General features: G+C 42.1%; 4 protein-coding genes across 4 annotated transcripts in view; all 4 read right to left on the reverse strand.

The window, feature by feature from the left end:
- The window catches only part of prozb (protein Z, vitamin K-dependent plasma glycoprotein b), a 4,596-nt gene extending 17 nt beyond the window's left edge, over nt 1-4,579 (reverse strand). The window contains exons 1-8 of the mRNA XM_043246016.1: nt 4,423-4,579; nt 3,159-3,322; nt 2,570-2,594; nt 2,311-2,424; nt 2,105-2,236; nt 1,957-2,021; nt 1,092-1,209; nt 1-866 (exon numbers count right to left, since the gene is read on the reverse strand). The exon at nt 1-866 is cut by the window's left edge and continues 17 nt beyond it. Of these exons, the coding sequence (XP_043101951.1) occupies nt 352-866; nt 1,092-1,209; nt 1,957-2,021; nt 2,105-2,236; nt 2,311-2,424; nt 2,570-2,594; nt 3,159-3,322; nt 4,423-4,498 (1,209 nt within the window). The 5' untranslated portion in view covers nt 4,499-4,579 and the 3' untranslated portion in view covers nt 1-351. The remainder of the gene's footprint in view (nt 867-1,091; nt 1,210-1,956; nt 2,022-2,104; nt 2,237-2,310; nt 2,425-2,569; nt 2,595-3,158; nt 3,323-4,422) is intronic.
- A 1,290-nt stretch (nt 4,580-5,869) lies between these two features.
- On the reverse strand, nt 5,870-10,749 carry f10 (coagulation factor X). Its single transcript, XM_043241449.1, has 8 exons — nt 10,589-10,749; nt 10,262-10,422; nt 9,101-9,125; nt 8,898-9,011; nt 8,573-8,704; nt 8,241-8,506; nt 8,039-8,156; nt 5,870-6,886 (listed from the first exon to the last, which is right to left on the reverse strand). Exons 1-8 carry the CDS (start codon nt 10,647-10,649, stop codon nt 6,267-6,269), a joined length of 1,497 nt encoding a protein of 498 aa, XP_043097384.1. The 5' UTR covers nt 10,650-10,749; the 3' UTR covers nt 5,870-6,266.
- A 1,407-nt stretch (nt 10,750-12,156) lies between these two features.
- Nucleotides 12,157-15,914, reverse strand: f7i (coagulation factor VIIi). The gene is made up of 8 exons (XM_043241463.1): nt 15,765-15,914; nt 15,523-15,686; nt 15,428-15,452; nt 14,674-14,787; nt 14,456-14,593; nt 13,653-13,756; nt 13,460-13,580; nt 12,157-12,793 (listed from the first exon to the last, which is right to left on the reverse strand). Exons 1-8 carry the CDS (start codon nt 15,817-15,819, stop codon nt 12,198-12,200), a joined length of 1,317 nt encoding a protein of 438 aa, XP_043097398.1. The 5' UTR covers nt 15,820-15,914; the 3' UTR covers nt 12,157-12,197.
- A 1,697-nt stretch (nt 15,915-17,611) lies between these two features.
- f7 (coagulation factor VII) lies at nt 17,612-21,676 on the reverse strand. Its single transcript, XM_043246732.1, has 8 exons — nt 21,563-21,676; nt 21,303-21,466; nt 20,693-20,717; nt 20,491-20,607; nt 19,927-20,067; nt 19,315-19,436; nt 19,096-19,216; nt 17,612-18,271 (listed from the first exon to the last, which is right to left on the reverse strand). Exons 1-8 carry the CDS (start codon nt 21,621-21,623, stop codon nt 17,712-17,714), a joined length of 1,311 nt encoding a protein of 436 aa, XP_043102667.1. The 5' UTR covers nt 21,624-21,676; the 3' UTR covers nt 17,612-17,711.
- Nucleotides 21,677-21,697: the final 21 nt, after the last annotated feature.

Here is a 21,697-nt window from a genome sequence, read left to right on the forward strand (position 1 = left end):
TTTACAACCTAAAAGAATGAAAAGATTTACAGCGTGGATGACGTTTCTCATTTCTATTATTTATAATCACTATAAACAGCAAATGTTGAACTATTATATAGAAATGAATGCTGCTGTTGACGTTTATGACATGTTTTGTATTTCAGATAAAGCCTGTTCTTCTGAACTTTATTCATCAAAGAAACCTGAAAAATATCTGCTCTGCTGTTTTCAACGTAATATTTGTTTGAGCAGCAAACTGGCGTTTAAGACTGATTTCTGAATGATCTATTTCATCCTTATGGTAATCAGAAGTCGTTGGGGGGTTCTTCTAATGTAATGTGTGTGTTTTACGGTGAGGTCTGAGGTTGTTTAGAGTGGTTTCTCTCTCTCGGCGGCGAGCAGCAGCGGTCTCAGCCAGTGCAGGTATCTGGAGAGTTTAGTGAAGAGCAGTCTATCCTCGCAGCCTCCGGCGGTCAGAGAAACGCCGGTCAGGAACGTGGTCTTCCCCTCCACCGTGGCCACAGGACTCCCAGACTTCACCTCACACACCTTGGCTCCGCTCCGGACGGATACCTCGGGCCCCGGCCCCTGCAGGCAGAACATCTTATTGGTCATCGGGAAGCTGAGGTTGAGGCTGTCGCGACAGTCGTCCAATGAGAGGTAAGCGTGTGTGGCTCCGCCCGTGACCACGCCCCCTCGGCCCGCCCTCGTCAGGACGTTCTCGCTGTAGTCCTTCTCCGGCAGACAGAGCGGGACGAGGGACATGTTCTGAGGGAAGGGCTCCTGCAGCTCCAGGAAGGCCAGGTCATCCTCGGGACCGGACACGTAACGCTTGTGTGGAGTCCAGCTGGACACTCGCAGCTCTGAGCTGGACTGACGGCCCGCTGGACAACACAAGAACACCACGCCGGAATAAAGGAATAGTTCACCCAAAAAAGAAATTACAGCAATATATAAATATGCCCATTAAGTTTTTCAGAATTTCAAGACTTTTGCAATTGCAAGTTTATATCTCACAATTCTGCCTCATTAAATCCTTTTTTAATATTCTCTTTAGTGGATGAAGGTCTATGTTCTAGTGTAGGCTGATTCGCCCGGACGCTGCTCACCGACAGTGACCTGCAGGTTCTCCAGAGCAGACATACACCCGGCTGACGTCAGCACGGACCTCCGGCCCAGAACCGCACCGTGACACACGAATCGTCCGCTGGCGTTCACAAACTTCACCTGCAGCGCAAAACACAGCGTCGTCAAGCAGCTGCTCTTCTGATTGGCTGATTGTTATGGTGCTGAGAGAACTCAAGGCACTGCTAATGAACAAAAAAAACATGCAAAGTACTCACAATGCAAAAAATCTGAAATGCGTTCGAATACTCTGAAACACAACGCAACTAGGGAGTATTTGCAGCACATGTTTGTATTTGTTGCGAGTATTTGGAACATGTTTTTTGTATTTTTGTGAGTATTTTCAGTATTTATATTCGTTGCGAGTATTTACAGCATGTTTTTTGTATTTGTTGTTAGTATTTGCATTTCATATTTTTATTTGCTGTTAGTATTTGTAGCATGTTTTGTATTTTTTGTGAGTGTATTTATATTTATTGTGAGTATTTGCAGCTTGCTTTTTGTATTTGTTGTGAGTCTTTGGAGCATGTTTTTGTATTTGTTGTGAGTATTTGCAGCTCTTTTTTGCGAGTATTTGAAGCATTTTTTTGTATTTTTGCGAGTATTTGAAGCATGTTTTTGTATTTTTGTGAGTATTTGAATCATGTTTTTGTATTTTTGTGAGTATTTTCAGTATTTATGCTTTTTGCGAGTATTTGCAGAATGTTTTTGTATTTGTTTGTGAGTATTTGGAGCATGTTTATATTTTGATTTTTTGCAAGTATTCGCAGCGTAAACTGATGAAGATGTTTCTATTTGCATGTTTCTCTCTGTGCATGAACTGATCAGTGCTCTGCAGCTGGTGCTCACCTCCCACGAGCAGCGTCCACCCGGACAGAAGCTGGACGTCTCGCTCCTCCCGCACGGCTCCTGAACTGTTGGTAACACACAACAGCAGGTTCATTACAAGGAGTGAGCTAGAGAAGAGCAGGCGTGTGATGCAGCGACGCTCGGGTACCGTGAGGCGAGCAGCTCCTGCCGTCGCTGTGAAGCGTGTATCCTCGAGCGCAGAAGCAGCGGTACGAATCCAGCGTGGGTTTGCAGAAATGCTCGCATGCAGAAGGCCCAGCGGACGGACACTGAGATTTATCTGCAAAACGTCATCCTCGTGAAGCATCTGACAGACGTTGGGTGTGTTCTCACTCGTGTAAAGCGTTATATTACCGGTTTGACAGTCGCTGCCGCTGTAGGTCTCCTCACATGTGCAGGTGTATCCTCCGATCCCGTCCCTGCAGGTCCCGCCGTGTTTACAGGGGCTCGAGAGGCACTGATCTCCGTCTGACCGCATCAAGAAATCATTATTATTACAGCGACCATAATGCAGCAGCTCTCAAAGTTAGTGAGTATTCATCATGTAATTTCTATAATGATCATCGTATTAAATCAAGTTATATTACAGTCAAACTTTCAGAAGGTTCCTTACCATAGTATTTGTTCCAGAACTCATTCTTTAAAGGAAAAAAAAAGCATTTACTTAAATGAGTTTTAAACTCATGTGAAAAAATACAACTTCCCACAAATCTCCATTAGGTTTTATTTAATTTTGTAAAAAATATATTTAGGCTTGAAACACAAAACTATGGAAATACATCTAATGATCACACGTCTTTTTCTAGTCCAAAACTCATAACAAAAAATACACATTTTTAACTGAAGATATATAATTAACTGTGAATCACAATGGCAGAAGATGGCAAGGGTTTAAATAAAATGAGTTTATTATTAAAACAATAACAAATATCTGCCAACGGAATCAGAAGAATCTCGTTCATTCCCCACCAACAGATTTCTTTTAATCATAAACTCACTTTAGATGATAGATATCTGTACAGAAAAACAAGACAGAAAATAATGAGTAAGATGTTCGTTTTTAGCAGTGCATGCACTATTTAATAGCCATGACTGTAGACTTCCTGATCTGATTTAAGACCCTAATTAGTGGACACCTAGTGTTTTATCTAAACAACTTCAGTTATTTAACCTCAGTGATGTGTTTGTAATGATCATCGTACTGTCTTCTGGTCGTTCTCGAAGTATTCTCTGGCCTCTTCTTTACTGCATCTCTCCTCGAGGCACTCTCTCTCCAGGTTCCCCTGCAGGACCTCCTCCAGCAGGAAAGTATTGGCCCTTCTGGAGCGCAGCAGCAGAGCACTGGCCCTCCTCCGGGACCGAAACACTGGAACACACCCAGAACCTCAACAACCGCTTCATCAGTTCTAACAGTAACTATGTTTTTCGCATTTCGGGATACTGCATGAAAAATGCCAGATGAAAATGCCAAGATGTGCAATCTAAACATGCACACAAAAACTTATGCGCTCAATTAAGTATAGTTAACTTTTTATTCGAAAAGAAAAAATGTGCACTTTTACTAAACAAAGGCTGGCAAACCGGTCTTAGGTGGTTTTAGCTGGTCGTCTTCTAGCTCCTGAAGGACTGGAAAAGTGGACACAATCTAAAACCTGCCTGCTGACCAGCTAAAACCAGCTCAGACCAGGCTGGGAGACCAGCTAAAACCAGCTCAGACCAGGCTGGGAGACCAGCTAAAACCAGCTCAGACCAGGCTGGGAGACCAGCTAAACCAGCTCAGACCAGGCTGGGAGACCAGCTTAAACCAGCTCAGATCAGGCTGGGAGACCAGCTTAAACCAGCTCAGACCAGGCTGGGAGACCAGCTTAAACCAGCTCAGACCAGGCTGGGAGACCAGCTTAAACCAGCTCAGACCAGGCTGGGAGACCAGCTTAAACCAGCTCAGACCAGGCTAGGCTGTTTTTTTAGAAATGCCAATTCTAAAAAAAGCGTATGCACTCAAAAAAGTCCTATAAAATTCTTATCCGGTAAGAAAACGCATCAGCTCGGATGAAAACACTTTTACCGTATAAATTCCTAAATGCACATCAAAAGCGACTTTTCATTGAGACCTCGTTGAGTCTAAAATGCTTGAAAAAAGTCTTGTCAAAGTGCTTCATTATAATTAACCCCCAAAATGGCATTCTTAGACAGCAGGCCCCCAAGAATAAGATAACATGACTAAGATAAGATAACTACACGCTCTGAAGCTCATTGTTTATTACATACGAAGATTATACAGTGCCTTTCTTTGTGATTTTTAGAGAAAGTTAATCAGGAAGTGAGTCTTCAATGCACTAGATGGAAATGGTGCTTTATTTTTATGTGATATCCGTTAATTGGATGGAAACGTAGCTATTAGCAGTGAACGTCCTAATCAAAGTAGTTAAACAGAGCCAAGCCTGAGTCCAGTAGTTGATCTCTCACCCGTCTGATGATCTGCGGACGACACCTGATGAACGATCAGAATGAAGAGCAGTACACGACAAACGAGCGATTCCATGGCGATCAATCAGCGAAGCTCTGGACGACCGTCAGTCACTGACCAGAGCGACCATCGGCTCGTCTCTAGCCCCGCCCACAATCAATACAGTCAATGACATCATTCCTTACCGTAAACAAACACGTGAACACGCGTACGAGGCCCAGAATCGGTGCTTTCAGCTCATTAACGTCCTGTGATTCATATGGACCGAGTGAGTCATGTTCGTTCGTTCACACGTGTTTCATCGATATCTCCGTGTTTGAGAGACTCTGTGTGCTCAGAGCTGTGTATCTGGACTCTAGTCGGTCAACATGACCTCTGACCTCTGTGTGTTTGTGAAAGCTTCAGAAAACATGTTAGACTTTATACAACACGAGTACGATACGATCAAAAAGTCGTCTTTATATTAAAGCCAGGAGTCTGGTTTACTGGTAGAGAATATTGCAAGATTATGAATACGACCCAGTTTTTCTGAATCATCAGCATGAGTTAAAACAGTAAATAGTGTTGATTTCCGTTGTGTTTGACGTCAGAATCTTCTGAAGTGAATTGCTCTTGGTTTATACGAGCTATAACAACCTTCTTATGTATTTCAGAGGGAAAATAACATTATTTGATCATTGAGGATTTGAGGAAGTGTTTCCGTATCAAGTCTTACTTCATCAGGTGTGTTCAAGGCATTTTAAGATTCAGGTTTTTTTATCTCAATATATTCAATATATGAGTATATAAGTTCTGTAAATTCAAGCGATATATTCCGCAATTGTAAAATACAATGTTATTGTTTACATACGACTCTAAATGACAAAATATATCAAACTAAATACAGGGACTTATTTTTATTGCATATTCTCTCACTCTTAACTCAAGGCCTGAAAGAAAATGTCGAGTTTGGAAAAAGTGATCTATATGACATTACTTGCAGGCACTCTCACGTGTTACAGATTAGGAAGAAACTAACTGATGCATTGATGAATCGGCACAAATTAAGACGTCTTCTGAAGCAGCTCTCACTCCACTTTAAAGGGTTTTATAAAAGCTGTCACATTTGATTTTATATGAAATGATCATCTTCATTAAAACCGTGAAGTATCCACTAACACTGACAAGCCATTTGACCTCCATAATGATTTTCTGCATCAAACTAATGCTGATGATACACTGGAGACACGGAGCCCAAGACGTCGTTTGAAAGGACCCGAGCATCGTTGCTCAAAAAGCTGCCCAATAGAAATAACATTATTTTATCAGTGAGAATTGATTCGATTGTTCATAACTGCAGTAATTTATAAAGCATTCAAGTAATTAAGATGTCAAGTGCGTTCAAGTCTCTTTACAATTCTGTATAAAACTGATTTTTTAAACATGACAGGAAAAACACGCTTTAAGTGTGTTTTAGGTTTTTATTAAATGCATGTAATTTCGAATATTACAATAGTGACATATTTTCTGTCGTAGTTGCACAATACAATGGTATTTTATTCATGTGACGTTAAATGACGAGAGATACAAAATGTTAATCATAGTGCTCGAAATGATATATTTTTCTATTACGCCAAGAATCATTAGAATATTGGCGTTCCATGAAGATATTCGTACTTTTGACGAATTGTTGATTTTCACATAGTTATATTCTTGATGTACCCAAGAAACCCGACATCAATGGAGACACATTTCATTTGATGCATGAACCTCAATTTAAAAAGCGGCCCCTCGTGACTGGTTTTGTGGTAACGGTTCCGAAAGAAAACACAACAATGTCATTGAGGAGTTATTCATCGGGACGTCAGACTCGGCGCACGGGCGTCTTCCGAAGCAGCTCCCGCTTGGCTTTGGGTTTGATAGATTCCTCCATCTGCGGCATGACTTTGGACATGGCGTTGTGGATCCAGGAGATGTATTTGGAGACCTGCGTGTAGACCCCGTACTTGCCCTTGCGTGCGCAGCCCTCGCCCCAGCTGACCACGCCCGTCACGAACCACGTGTTTCTGTAGCGGGTCACGTGCGGCCCGCCGCTGTCTCCCTGACACGCGTCCCTGTCCCCCCCGGGGTATCCGGCACAGAACATGCGGCTGGAGATCTTGAACTTGCTGGACTCGATGCACTTGCCGCGGTCGATGTACGGCATGGCCAGCTTCTTCAGGACGGTGGTCTGCAGGCCTCCCTCGCGGAGCCGGCCGAAGCCGCTGACCAGACCGTCCGGCTGCCGCATCAAAACGTTCTCGGCGAACTTTTGCTCCGGGAGGCAGGCGGGGATGATGAAGCGGCTGAATCTGATGGGCTTGCTGAGCTTGATGAGGGCGATGTCGTTGTGGTAGGTGTCGGACATGTAGTTCTTGTGGACCAGAATCTCGTCCACGTCGTGTGTGACCTCCTGACCCTCGGTCACCAGCGTGTTGTACTCGCCTGAAAGGAACACACAAACAGGACTGAGATACACAACACCTCAACGATCTCACCTGCTGTCCTCTAGAGGTGAGGAAAACCAGTCAGAGATCTCCGTGTTATTTAACAGTTGTGATTATTAATTACGATCATCGCTTCTTACACTGAATGATGTTTATACCGTTGCTTGATTTTTACAGACCGTATTTTAAATAAGATAAAAACAACTGAAAAAACATACCACTTTGATCACATTTATCAAGCCTGTGAAATATGCTTCGGATTGGTTTTAAATAATAAAAGTAAAATATACACAGTATTATAATGCTCTACCAAAAGAACTCAAATTAAAATAATGCAGAAACCCTTAAGATAACAAGAAAAGAACGCATCTTAAGCACACAGAATAACAATTTATATCAATAAAAAATTATGAAATATGATTATTAATGCAGCCCTACTCTGTATGAAGTTTATCATCCAGTGATCTAGCTCTAGACTGTTATGAATTAGTTATGAATAGTCACTTATTTGACTCTTATTAATTTTAGTCTGTTTGATAAATTATTCTTTTAGCATTATTGCGCAACTATTATAGTTTTTGTTAATATTTTAATTTGTTTGTATATCAGAGTTCCTCTTTTTGGTTGTCAATTTTATTTTAGTCTTTCGTGTTTTTTTCCATTTTAGTTTCAACTGACTCCTTTTTGTACAGTGTTAAATTGAATGAAAATGAGAAGTGTTGCCATGGCAGCCAGCTAATATCCACCTTTTTCTTTAATGCAGAAGTAAGCCTAGACTTCCAGTTCATTAGCCCTTACAGATGAATAACGAGACGAAACAAAGAGCACTGTGTGTTCATCATCAAGATAATACATTAAAATAATATAAGACACACTAGTTTTCAATACCAAGCAGCAAAACAAACTGTTCTGTACAGCTGGACGTCTATCAGACCGGAAGATAGATACCTAAAATAGAATTTACAAAAGGCCACGCCCATTTTAAGCCAAGAAAAAGTGGGTTAACTAATAATAATGAGAACACCATAAAATATACTAATGTGAAAGAGCAACATCTCAGCAATAACATGCTAAAAACAGCTTTTCTTCTGGACCAAATTACTGAAAATGTTAAATAAAGGACGAGGACATGTTTTTGTGATGTTCTTACCTACGACCACGCGGATGGAGAGAGACTGATTCATGCAGTGAGCGGCCGACAGAACGAAGTACTCGTTTAGGATGGTGCCGCCGCAGAAGCCGATGTTGTCTTCGTTGATGAGAAGAGCCTGAGAGAACATCCACACGCTCAGACCGACATGCTTCACGTCTCTGGTGTAAAGCTAAAGAGGAGCTTACAGAAGAGTCTCTACCTGCCAGGGACAGTCTCCAGGAAAACAGTCTGTGCCGCCCACGATTCTGGAGTCTGAATTGGAGGACTGGGCCAGAATGATGTCCTCCTTCACCGGATTCACCGGCTCCTGCTCCAGGACACTGTCCGAGTCGTTTCCAGGAGCGCTCGTGACGTCCACGACAGGCTCGGCAGTGCTCTCCTCTTCGTTCTCGGTGTGGTTGACGTGTGTGGGGTTTAACAAGCTTCTGGTCTTCTGAGGATGGACGACCCCGCATTTGAAAGGATCTGAAACCCAAAGGTGTTTAAACCGAGGACGGGTCAACCTTTGGCTCGCATCAGAGCGTCTTTTACCTTGAGACTGACACGACTTCCCGTTGCTGTCCAGCTCGTAGCCTTTAACGCACGAACAGGCCACGTTATTCATCTCGATCTTGCAGAAATGATCGCAGCCTCCGTTGTCGGACTCGCAGAGCGCAGGAATAACTGCAGAGGCACGGAAGAGAAAATCAGCTTTTACTTTTATAAAAGAAGGACAAACCAGGGTTCGAAAAGTAACTTAAAAGTAATGTAGCGTTACTTTCCACTAAACGTTTTAGGAAGTAACCCAACATTGTAAGGCATTACTTTTAAAAGTAACTTTCCCCGGGTGATTGCTGAAGATCATGCGGTTCTTTACCGATCTCACAGTGGTAGCCCTTAAAGCCTTGCTGACAGAAACACGTGTAGGGCCCGATGGCGTCTTTACACTCGCCGCCGTTGAGGCACGGGTGGGACAGACACGCGTCTCCATCTGAACACACCAGAAAAACACAAGCACTCGCATCAAGACTTACTTCAACATTAAAACCAAGAGGAACCCGAGGATGATGGCTGACTCACCGACGTACTTGTGCCAGAACTCATCCTGAGAGAAAACACAACACACATCCGTCAGGTGAAATAAAACACACACACTTTTTTGTTTTCATCAGAATAGCTCTTAGACCTCACGCTTTTCATCAAAAGGTTCAAGGAAGATGAAGTTTCTCATTCAGCCTTAACAATGTTTATAATGCTCAAATAGTGCAACATTTGTTCAATGATAATACTTGCTAGCTACTGACAAAATAGGTTTAGAAAAAAATGTTGGTTATTGTTGGTTATTAATATTTGTAAGACACTGTGTGATTTTAGTAAGGAATCGTGTGCAGCAGCAGCTTCCAACCAAAGTTATGAATTTAAAGGGGCCATATGATATATATGATGCTAAAAATAACATTATTTTGTGTATTTGGTGTAAAGCAGTGTGTTTATGTTGTTTAAGGCACAAGAAACACACTACTTTTACACATGCTGTACGGTATTGTTTCTCTTCTAAGCCCCGCCTCCAGAAACGGGTCGATTTGTACAAAGCTCATTCTGAGAAGCGAGGTGTGCTCTGATTGGCCAGCTAACAGTGTGTTGTGATTGGCCGAATACTGGCAGTGTTTGATGGAAATGTTACACTCCTTAACATAACATGATGCTGTGTCCCGACGCTATGACACAAAACAATAAAACACACACACACACATATATATATATATATATATATATCTTTTTGCCCTCAAACGAAGAAAGAAAAAGAAGTTCATTTAAAATATATCAGGGCCATTAAAGATTGTGAGTCAGAAGTTCATCTGTTCTGGAACAGTGTTATAAACACAACTTTTTGGAGTTTGACTCCAGAACATGGCGCCCGCAGCAACACTACAGACAGAAGAATAGCTCCGCCTACTTTCTTTGAGTAAACATTTATATGAAAATAAACCACTCTTTGATGTAGTGCAGAGGCGTGTCATAATTCTTATAAAGAATATTTATTTGCTTTTGAGACTTTAGTTTTTTCACCTTATTGATTTTATCTATACACTAAAAGCTTGTAAGACTCCAAAGGGAAAGGAAAACTTAAAACTGCATCATATGGCCCCTTTAGCTTTTGCACAATGGAAACTGGCCTGAAATACTTCTGATTTCCTGAACTTTTCCGAGGTAATATTTCAAAACAAACAAACCACCGACCGTCTTTTTAACATCCTCAAAGATTTCTCTGGCCTCCTCGTAACTGCAGCGCTCCTCGACACACTCGCGCTCCATGTTTCCCTTCTTTAACTCCTCAAACATGGTGTTGGCGCGCCGGGACCGGCTCAGGACCTGACTGGCATCTCGACCGTGGAGGAAGACTGGAGACACACAAGCCATCATCATCATCATCATCATCATCAAAGCCTTCCTCCTGACAGCAGTGGAGCGTTGAGAAACACACCAGACCTGATCCTTAGCATGCTCAGACTCATTGTTTAGGCCTCAAACAACAAACCTTCGGGTCAGAAAAAGAGAAACACTCACCTTCTGAGCTCACACACTGTATGAGAAACAAGCTGAGAAAGTTCCAGAAGACCCAAGACATTGCGGTTTATCGGCGTCCAGCTCTTTCACATTAGAGGATCGTCAGAAAACAGACAGAAGGTCAATGAACCGAGCGCTGGGAGGGAGAGAGAGACGGGAACAGGGGGAGGAGAAACTGACAAGAGGACAGAGTGAAAAGAACCAGCGTTTACGCTCAAGACATGTGGGATATTTCAGAGCTCGAGCTCTCCGTTGAGTTCGTTGGACGTTTTCTACACAAACACAGAGATCGAAGAGCAGCAGCCAAGTGGAAGATGATCAGAACGTTAAAGCAGACTCAAACGAGTGCTCTTGTATACAAGGGATTCATGAAGTTAACACAATTACATTTATTCATTCAGCAGATGCCTTTTACAACAAGCACATGATCTTAAAGGGCTGGTGATAATGCGGTGGAGATAAATGGGGAACATCTTGTTGGTCAGTAGTTTGATAAATAAGATCTACTTAGGACCTTCTGTCCTTTTAGAGAGATGAAGATGAGCCGAGGAAGGGGTCACGACATGGATGTTCTTTATTATTGTTATTTTAATATGTTCCTTGAGGTTTACTCATTAGAAAAAAAAACTTTATTAACATAAGTGTGTGGAAAAATGGTTAAATGTCTGAAACAGTCTGTTTAAAGGGGCGGGTCCTTTAAGGCTTGTGATGATTGGCTAACATCAACGCATGTGTCATCATGATAAATATAAAATGATCATTTCCAGACGAAGCATTGCACCAAATTCGTCACAATGAACGTTCTTTCCCTCATTCGTCCTGAAGACAATATCTTTATCAAGTATAGAGAAGATAGCAGTGATTGTGATTTTTATTTGCTATCATTGTGACGTGATTCAGTGTTAAGAGACTATAGAAGAACGCTATTGGTCAACGTGGCGTTGGAGGCGTGTTTATGCAAATATTTGAGCCCCTGTGACATCATCTTAACAAGCCTTTTTTGAAGCTCGATTAGATAAATGCTTTGTTTATAATGACGTTTTAAGCTATTAAACTTGCAGGAAGGTTGCATGTATGCCAAAATGCATACAGAATTTCATGACCCCTTTATTATTGTAGGATATTCCATGAAGATATTTTGTAGATTTCCTACCATAAATATATTCCATTATTAATATGCATTGCTAAGAACTTCATTTGAACAACTTTAAAGCTTAAAATGTTCTCCATATTTAATGTAATATTTTTAGCAGATTTTAAAATCGTTGTATTTCAACCAAACATAGTCCTATCTTTAGAAACCATACATCAATAGACAGCTCATTGATTCATTCTGAAAGAAACACCCTTATGGCTGGTTTCGCATATATATGTTTTATCAGACTAATAATATACACAAAACTCTTCTAACCCTACACAGGGTCAGGTCTGGTGTATGATTAGCAACATCTGCACAAGAAAATCAATGCTGTTTCAGTTAATGACTGCCCAACCGTCCCTCAAACACACCAGAATGATCCCTAAAAGCAACACACACGGAGAACAGATGCACGAATAACAAAAGCACAGACTGGGAATGAGTGTTTTATTTCACAGCTCATGGCAGACGCTAATCGTGAGCGGTCGGTGATCCGGGGCGTTTCATAGCCACCTGGAGCCAGTTCAAGAAGTTGGCCAGTTTGGTGTAAATCCCGTAGTACCCGGGCTGACCGCAGCCTCGCCCCCAGGACACCACGCCCGTCAGGAAGGACGTCCCCTCGTAGCGGGTGACCAGCGGACCGCCGTCGTGTCCTCTGCAGGACTCCTGGCTGCCCTCGGCGTATCCCGCGCAGAACATGTTGGCCGTGATGTTGACGGCGCTATTCTTCACGCACTGCGCGGTGGGCATCACGGGGACGGCTAGCCGCTGCAGGGTGGAGGACGAAGGGGCTTCCAGGCCCCTGGACGGGTGGATGTTGTCCCCTGGGGTCCGCTTGCCCCATCCGCTGACCGTGTGGAAGCGGACCGACGCGAGCTCGTTCTGGGCCAGCTGTGGCGTCGGTAGACACACGGGCACGGCGTATTCAGAGCGCTTGACTTCTCCACGCAGCTTCAGAAGAGCCAGGTCACTATCCAGTGACACGGGGTCATAGTTCTCATGGATGACCACAAGATCCACATCATACGCCTCCTCCGAGCCGTCCATCGCATCCAGGTCATGATCACCTGAGGACCAGAAACAAACTGCTGTTATCTTGTACAGTCTTATTATCTGACATAAAAACTCGAAATGCAATATATTGTATGAAGTGCTGGGGTTGATGTAGTAATGTAATCAGATAGCTAATACATTTACACGTTACTTTTGATTTTAAATAAATATCTAGAGTTTCTCATGTATTGACTCTGGGGTTGCCATGTTGAGAGAAATCAGGAGTAAATCTAGACTAAATATTAACATTTATTGACTCAAAAACACTTTCAGTGTTCAATAAAACAGTTGCAAGCCTGCAATAAATGTTAAAAATGTACTTTTATGTATTCAGTCTCATTTTATTAACCAACTAATATACAAAATGACTGCAGATAAACAATACATCTGTGTATTTTTTTTAATTACTGAATAGAGTTAAGGGTTTCTTGTCCTGATTCCTACTCTTCATGCAATCCACATTTTTGACTTTGATATATAACTGTTTTTAATAATAAATGCAAACGAGCAGGCCCAAATCAGGCTGAAAAAGTAATGCAAGCATTTCTCAAATAGTGTAATTAGTTACTGTTTTAGGGAGTAGTGCAGTACTGTAATGCATGACTTGTAAAAGTAACTTTCACCAATACTGAATAAATGTGAGCTGACTTTTCAAACCCCAACAGAAAGACTTGAGATACCTGTGATAACCTTGAAGCGCTTCACGTCCTTCTGATGAACGCAGTGAGCGGCGGTTACGACCCAGCTATCGTCCAGAAGAGCCGCTCCGCACAGACTCTCTCCGTTATAATCGATCAACACCTGAGACACACGACAGCATCATCAGCGTCTGGCTCTCGTGACGCCGCGGCGCCTCCAGCTCGTTTCAGTTACCTGCCAGGGACAGTGACCTCTGGGGCAGTGGATTCCACCCACAATCTGTTTGTGAGAAGAAACGGTGTTTTTCTGCAGCGGAACCTTTCCACACGGATACACAACTGCAGAGGAAACAAAACATTTGAAACAGGAAAGTTTGGCAAGAGAAACGTGGCTCGACAAGCTTTCTTTGAAGACTTGGGGCCAGGTTTACTAAAGCTAACTAACTCTTTTTCATGTTTTTGTCGAAATTTCTATGCAAAATTTCTATTTTAGAAATGGTTTCTATTTCTGACATCGTGGCTTGTTACAAAAACATGCAATCTATGACAAATATCATTTCAGCTACTGATTATGTGCTTTATTTAGTGTCATGTGACTTTTGAAATCAATAATAGATCATTTATCTTAATAAATGAAAGCAACCATGTAGGCCTCCGTTAAAACTATGAACTCAATGCAAAGTGTTTTCCATGACAAAGATGGTATCCGTCACAGTTTTAAACATGTTAAAATGTTTAATATTTATGAATTAGATTATAAAGGTCTCACTGAAGAATTAAGAATTAATGCTGAAGTTATTTCTTGCGCCTGACCTTACTGAAATGCATTTGTAGGAGTTCTATGGGAGATGAGATTTAAAATGAATCATTTTATACAGCATTTGTGGCGTTTAACTCCTAAAAAGCATTTTTAATTTGCGCTGCTCTTAGATTGCTGGTCTTTATGGAAAGGAGATCTGAGTTCTTTTATTTAAATCACCCTCAGAATTGCACTTTAACCCTAACTTGTCATCTGTAAAGTATTAGGACTTCTCTCACCTTCAGCATCACAAGACATCCCATCAGGCCCCAGCAGATATCCTGAAGAGCAGCTGCATTCACGTCTGAGCCCAGAATCATCACAGAACTGTTCACAGCCTCCGTTCACGTACTGACACTTCAGCGTCTCCTCGAACCCTGGCGGCCCAAACAACTACTTTACATGAAGCTTCAGCAAGGAGCAGGCTGCTGGCGTTTGAGTCCTGACGTTCACGTACCCTTCTCACAGTACTTTCCCTCGAAGCCCTCCGGACACAGGCAGTAGTAGGTGCTGGCCAGATAGATGCATGTGCCATTGTTCTTGCACGGATTGGTCAAGCAGGGCTCCTTATCTTATTCATAAATAATGACATGCACGACTTTAAGTGAGCACTGACACGACAATCAATCAATCAATCAATCAATCAATCAATCAATCAATCAATCAATCAATCAATCAATCAATCAATCAATCAATCATTTTTATGTATATAACGCTTTTAACAACAAAGATTGTATCAAAGCACTGAACAGACACTACCAGCCAAATAAGTCTCTTCTGCCTGCTTTTATATGATCAAAAATTGTTAAATATTTGTACTATAAAAAAATGTGTACTGTGTATAACTATAATTGCTGTGAAGCTGTATTTTCATCATCATTACATCATATCTTCAGAGTCACATGATCCTTCAGAAATCATAACAATATACTGATTTACTGCTTGAGAAACATTTAATAGTACAAACAGACGACTTTTTAAAAACAAAAAACGGTTTTAGCCGTTCATTTAGGTTACATTAAGTGGCTTTTTTTATTGATTTTTTTGATTTTTTTTAACTTTATAACATCATTCTTGATGTGAATGTGTCTTACTGTGGTCATTTAATATCGTTAAACACGTTAATATCGTTAAAAATGTCACGTCCATTCTGCTAGATTTATTTTATTTTTGTAAAAACTACTGTTTTTGTGGGTCACTTTTAAACTTACCGGAGTAACTCAACCAAAACTGTTTCTGCAAGAGAGAATGAAACAAATTCAAAAGCGTGAAACAAAATCACGACGAAGTGAAGACTAAATCTGACCGTCTTCGAGTCGTCCTCGAACACTTCCCGCGCTTCCTCGTAGTCGCAGACTTCTTCGATGCACTCGCGCTCCAGATTCCCGCGCTTCATCTCCTCCAGGAAGCCGGAGTTCGCGCGCCTCACGCGCTGCAGGACCGAGCTGGCGCCATCTTTATCAAGAAACACTGAAGACAAGCAGAAACCAGAGGTAGCGTGAATCGTTTAGGGTAACCGGTAACGACCCTGCTCTCTCGGTGTCTTACCGCCGGATCCGTGAGACATCAGAACACACAGGAACACGACAGACAGGACCTTCATGTTCAGCGGGTCTCCTCAGAATCAACTGAGCCGCTCGATCCCGAGCAAAGGGCAAGTAAACCGATTACTGTGCAGGCATTGATTTAGTCTCACACCGCCTGCTTCTAGTTTAAAAAACACCCATAACTAGTTGAACTCTTATAAAATAGTTTAGTAGCAGTGTGTTGGTCATCTACAAGAAACACACACGTGCTGGATTTCCATGCTTTATGGGTTCATTCACACTAAACATCCTCAAAACACTTCATTCTGTAGATTAAGCTGTTTCTTCATGGGACTAAAAAAGGTTCCCACGAGGTCAGAATTTACTGGCATTAGTAGATTTCATCTATTATTAGTCAGATCTGAGGAAAAATTGGGGTTTATCACCTGCTAGACCCTGACCCTTTATTTCTATATACACCCTTTATCACACACACACAAGCACACACACACACACACACACACACACACACACACACACACACACACACACACACACACACACACACACACACACACACACACGCACGCACACACACACACTCACACACACACACACACACACACACACACACACACACACACGCACGCACACGCACACACACTCACACACACACACGCGCACACACACACACACACACACACACTCACACACACACACACACACTCACACACACACACACACACACACACACACACACACGCACGCACACGCACACACACTCACACACACACACACACACACACACACACACACACACACACACACACACACTCACACACACACACACACACACACACACACGCACACACACACACACACAAACAATCTTAATCTGTGTCACACTACTAGACTTTGAGTTCGAAAATTAGTAGGAATGCTGCATAATAATGATGTCTTTTTTTTATAAGCAGAATTACTTAAAAACATGCATTCTGCTCCACTTCACCGTAACTCTTTAACCGTAGAGATTAAAAGCATTTTACGTTCATCTGAACGCAGCTCTGAGGGTCACAGCATCTTACGAGTGATATGAACTCAGGGGTCAGAGTTCACCGACGCTGAACTTTGGCATGAGCTCGTACTCTCCTGTATTTGCTTGTGTATGAAGAGTTTGATCTGAAATCACTCACAGGGATACAAACCCGATAAACACAGATCAGTCACATAACACTCAATTATTTATTTGTGAATGAGCTAATGCTGGATAAAAGTAGTAAACACAGAAAGAAAATCAGACATGATCAAATAGATTAAATAGAAGATCTGTTGAACATTAACGCTTCATTGTGCTCCAGCTGTAGAACTTTTCATGTCTTTTTTGATGTGCATTAAGTAGTTTATTCTGTAGTTTATTCACAAGACTTAGAGTTAAATGCATAGATTTTTAGAACATATTCACATCTTAGTGTTTTCATCCAGCTTGAGCATTCAATCAGATATGATTGTACATAAATAGAAGATTTATGCTTTGCATTAACTCTTTATTGTGCTCCCATCAGTTGTTAACTTTTTGATGCACATTAAGGAATTTATTTTAGTTTACATCCAGTGTTTTTATGAGCATAAATACAGACTGATTGAAACTCGGACATGATCAAATAAATAGTAGAATCGGTGTGCATTGATGCTTCATTGTGTTGCCGCTGTAGGACTGGCCGTCATTGCATACATGCATGGAGTTTTATTTAGACCCTTCTAGAAAGCTTACTGTTTAAATCTGGATTCACCCACAGAATGTTTTAATAAGCGATGCAGTTTATATAAGCGGTGGTAAAATCAAGCACACGCAAACCCAAGAAACACAGATGGTTTACTACTCAATGATTTATTTGTGAATGAATTAAAATATCGAACAAAAATCAGACACGATCAAGCATAAATAGTAGCTCCGCGGTGCGTTCACGCTTCATGGTGCTGCAGCTGTAGAGTTGTCCGTGTGTTGGTGGATCCACTGCAGGTAGTTGGAGACGCGGGTGTAGATGCCGTAGGAGCCCGGTCGGGCGCAGCCTTTGCCCCAGCTCACGATGCCCAGCAGGAAGGTGGTGTCCCTGTAGCGGGTCACCAGCGGCCCTCCGCTGTCCCCTTTACACGAGTCCTGCTTGCCCTCGATGTATCCGGCGCAGAACATGTTTCTGGTGAGCGTGACGTTGCTGCTCTCGATGCACTCCTGCGTTCGGATGCGGGGCACCTGCAGGCGGCGCAGTAAGCGTGACGTGGGTCCGTCCTCGCTGCGTTTGCCCCAGCCGCTGACCGTGTGCTTGCTGATGGCCCACAGCTCGCGCTCGGCCGTTTCCCGCAGCGGCAGGCAGACGGGGACGGCGTAGGAGCTGTAGACGACGGGTGTGCGCAGACGCAGCAGGGCGATGTCGTTGTCTGAGGTCTCGGGCACGTAGCTCGGGTGCATGAGCATCTGCTCCACCTGGATCACCTGCTCTGTGCCTTCCTCCACCTCGATGTCATGCTCACCTGAGACGAGACAACACACACACGGTAGAGACGCTGATCTGCAGAGTTGGTCGACTGGTCTCGTGTTCATCTCGTCGTGTCTGTGATGAGTTAAAATAATGGCAGCTATGCTAATATTAGTCAGTTCTTTCTTATTCTGTTTCTCGGTTCTTCTCCAGATCAGATGGTGGATCAGCACCAAGAGATCAGAGACCAGAACACCTAGATGAACCCCATGGACAGATCACCAGAACAACACACACACACACACACACAATAAGTCGCAATCTGATATAGCTGTGTTTAAAATTGAAGTGTTGTTCGTCCGGTCAGAGGAGAACTGACCCCAACTGAGCCTGGTTTCTCCTAATGGTTTTTTTTCTTCATTCTGTCACGTTTTGGTTCCTTGCCGCTGTCGCCTCTGGCTTGTAATTCTAGTGTTTTTATCATCGATTTGATTACACAGACTGTCTGTGCATTTAATAAAAAATTGGTGTTTAATCTTCTTGTTATACATCACTATCACTCTATTCTTATATTTGATGCTGTTCGGTGCAATCTGTGTTGTTAAAAGCGCTATATAAATAAAAGTGACTGATTATAAGGTTAGTTCTAGTATAAGTAGAAGAAGTTGACATGTAGTTGAAAATTACTAGCAGTATAGATTGTCTGTTGGGGATTTATGTTAAAATAAACTGTTAGCAGACTGCTAATACTCCGATGAGTGCTAGTTGACATGTAGCTAAAAATGAAATTTGCAGTTCACATGATATTTGGCAAGCCTTGAATCTGCTGTTCTCGTGATTTTTTTCACTTGTGTGATAATTTCATTCACAGTCTGTTACCTGCGACTATCTTCAGAAACCTGACATTGAGTTTTTCCAAACAGTGGGCCGCAGTGAGGACCCAGGTGGGTTTATAGATCACACCTCCACAGAAACCCTTCTGACCGTACTTCAGCAGCACCTGTCCACACACACACACACACACACACACACACACACACAGGTAAAGTACAGTATGGCGTGTGAACAGCTGGATTCTGTGATGAAGACCACCGCTACCTGCCATGGACAGTGACCTTTAGGACATTCTGCTCCACCAACGATACGAGATCTCACATCGTCTGGTTTGGTCGCAGCTCCTCCACCCTGAAGAAGAGGAACCTTCCCACACGGAAAAGTCTCTGTAAGAGAGTTTGAAGCACTTTACATACAGACTTTACATACAGCCATGCTGAAGTCATTACACGATGTGTATATCCTCAATTTATTTTACTACTTACTTGAAATCTTCTAATGCACTGCAAAAAATTTTTGTTTAGTTTTTTGTATTTTTGCATTTGTTTTCTTGCATAAGATTTAGATCTTGTTTTCAGAAAAATATCAAAATTTAGTTTCTTAACACCAGTAAAAATACCTGCCAGTGGGGTAAGAAAAATGATTTTGTTTAGCCTTTGAATTAAGTTTATTTTTCTTACCATACTGGCAGATATTTTTCAATCGTTTAAATAAAAAATAAAAGTAAATGCAAGTAAATGCATCCTGAATCAGATTTTTAGTATCCATGCAACATGTACATACTAAGTAAGAAAGTATTTTTTGCAGTGTGCATTAGCTCGACACTGAATGCTAAACAGGTGGTAATAAATCTGTGTCTGTTCTGGGATTTCTCACCGTGGGTCAAGCACTTCTGACCATCTGACCCCAAGAAATATCCGTCGGCACAGGAACAGTTTCTCTGAGCGTCCTCCTCCACGCAGAAGTGCTCACAGCCGCCGTTATCATGCAGACAGGAGTCAGGGGTGTCTTTAATCGCTGAGGAGTGAAAGAAAAACATCTGCTTGGGCCTGAATCAGGAATTTGTTCGTTCTTTAACTTCAAGGGCGCGCCGGTTATCACCCCACTCTTTCTGAATGCTAAACTCAGATAAGTTTCATCTATTATAGGCACTTCAAGAGTTACACTTTATTTTGTTAGTCCTCTAGACACATGCTACATGTCTACTAGCTCTCAATTCTCAGAATCTCAGAGTAGACTGTTAGGTTTAAGGTTAGTAGAATAAGCTGATAGCTCATAGTATGTTGTGGACCCATCAAATAAAGAGTACTAATACTCGAATGACTGCTAGTTGACATGTAGTTACTGTTACTGGCTGCTTAATTGACACAAACTACATTTGGCTTCTGTTTTCTTTTCTAAATTTGAAAGAAAGCAGCTGAACTGAGTCGTTGCTCTCACCCTGCTCACAGTTGCGTCCGCTGAAGCCCGGCGAACACAGACAGGTGTAGGATTCTGAGTTCTGGGTCGTGCAGAGTCCTTCATTCTCACACGGATTGGATTCACAGTGATCTTTAACTGCAGACGAACACAAATATTCATCTGAACCCTAGACAATGTCATGAGGATGAATGGCTTTCCAAAAACAACGTTAAAGTCTCACCATCGTAGATCTTCCAGAACTCATTCTGTTTGGAGACATTAGTTAGACTTTTGCTTGCATTGAACCGATAAAAGACAAAACTAAAGCGAAGACTTGAGCAAGTTTACATAACACCCAAACATTGGGAAATAGTTTTTTAGACATGCAAAAACAACATGTTTGTTCTGTTTTCTAGTCTAAATATCTACAAATTCTGGAATTAAGATGCATTTCCTTGAGAAGTAAAAAAAAGTAAAGGGACTGTATTTTATTTTCAAAAAAATGCCAGTGGGGTAAGAAAAATAATCTTGTTTATTCTTTAAATTAAGATTATTTTTCTTACCCCATTAGTAGATATGTATAAAAAAATAAGATATTTGACCATCATAAACTTCTAATTCTATTAACCCTAAACCTTCCCTAACAGTCAACATGTCGCTGCAAATTAATGAGAATTTATTGACCTTTATTTACTGATACTGATAGCTAGTATAATGTCTAAAGTGGACTATCAGAATGAAGTGTAACCAAAAACAAGATATGAATACTAATGAAGAAACTGATTTCTGCAGCGTAGTTCATGTCAAGCCCAGTACAGAGGCATCGGTCACTGAACGTGTGTCATACTGACGGTGGCCTCGGTGTGTTCAAACACCTCCCGCGCCTCCTCATACGAACACTTCTCCTCCAGACACTCTCTCTCCAGATTGCCCATCTTCAGCTCCTCAAACCAGCCTGAGTTTGCCCGCTTGGTCCGGATCAAAACCCCGTGGGCCTCGTCCTTCCCCACAAACACTGAACCACACACACATACACCAGACCGAGTTTTCTGTGTTCACACACACCGCTGGATTTGGTGGTATAATGCGGATCTGTAGGCGGTTTAGTTACCTGTAGCAGAATGACAGCAGTAAAGACCCAAGAGGACGTAAAGCCCTGACAGGAGACTCATGTTGAGCAGCGCTTCTGTTCGTATCTTATGCTGCAGGTTCAAAGGTCTGAGGTCTAAATACTCTCCACCCCTTA

This window comes from Puntigrus tetrazona, chromosome 1, assembly GCF_018831695.1.
Source record: "Puntigrus tetrazona isolate hp1 chromosome 1, ASM1883169v1, whole genome shotgun sequence".
NCBI lineage: Eukaryota > Metazoa > Chordata > Actinopteri > Cypriniformes > Cyprinidae > Puntigrus > Puntigrus tetrazona.

Bases quoted from the DNA above. Each gene is read 5' to 3' on its own strand.
- f7i (XM_043241463.1), bottom strand. From the start codon at position 15,819: ATGAAGGTCCTGTCTGTCGTGTTCCTGTGTGTTCTGATGTCTCACGGA. The intron at 15,453-15,522 runs GTCAGATTTAGT...TCTCTCTTGCAG, and splicing joins TCGAGGACGACTCGAAGACG to AAACAGTTTTGGTTGAGTTA. The intron at 13,581-13,652 runs GTAACTGAAACG...CGTGTGTCTCAG, and splicing joins GAGGTCACTGTCCCTGGCAG to GTGTTGATCGATTATAACGG.
- f7 (XM_043246732.1), bottom strand. From the start codon at position 21,623: ATGAGTCTCCTGTCAGGGCTTTACGTCCTCTTGGGTCTTTACTGCTGT. The intron at 20,718-21,302 runs GTCAGTATGACA...GTCTCCAAACAG, and splicing joins TTGAACACACCGAGGCCACC to AATGAGTTCTGGAAGATCTA. The intron at 19,437-19,926 runs GTGAGAAATCCC...ACTCTCTTACAG, and splicing joins TCAGAAGTGCTTGACCCACG to AGACTTTTCCGTGTGGGAAG.
- f10 (XM_043241449.1), bottom strand. From the start codon at position 10,649: ATGTCTTGGGTCTTCTGGAACTTTCTCAGCTTGTTTCTCATACAGTGT. The intron at 8,705-8,897 runs GTAAAGAACCGC...GTGCCTCTGCAG, and splicing joins GGGCTACCACTGTGAGATCG to TTATTCCTGCGCTCTGCGAG. The intron at 8,157-8,240 runs GTAGAGACTCTT...ATGTTCTCTCAG, and splicing joins CTGGAGACTGTCCCTGGCAG to GCTCTTCTCATCAACGAAGA.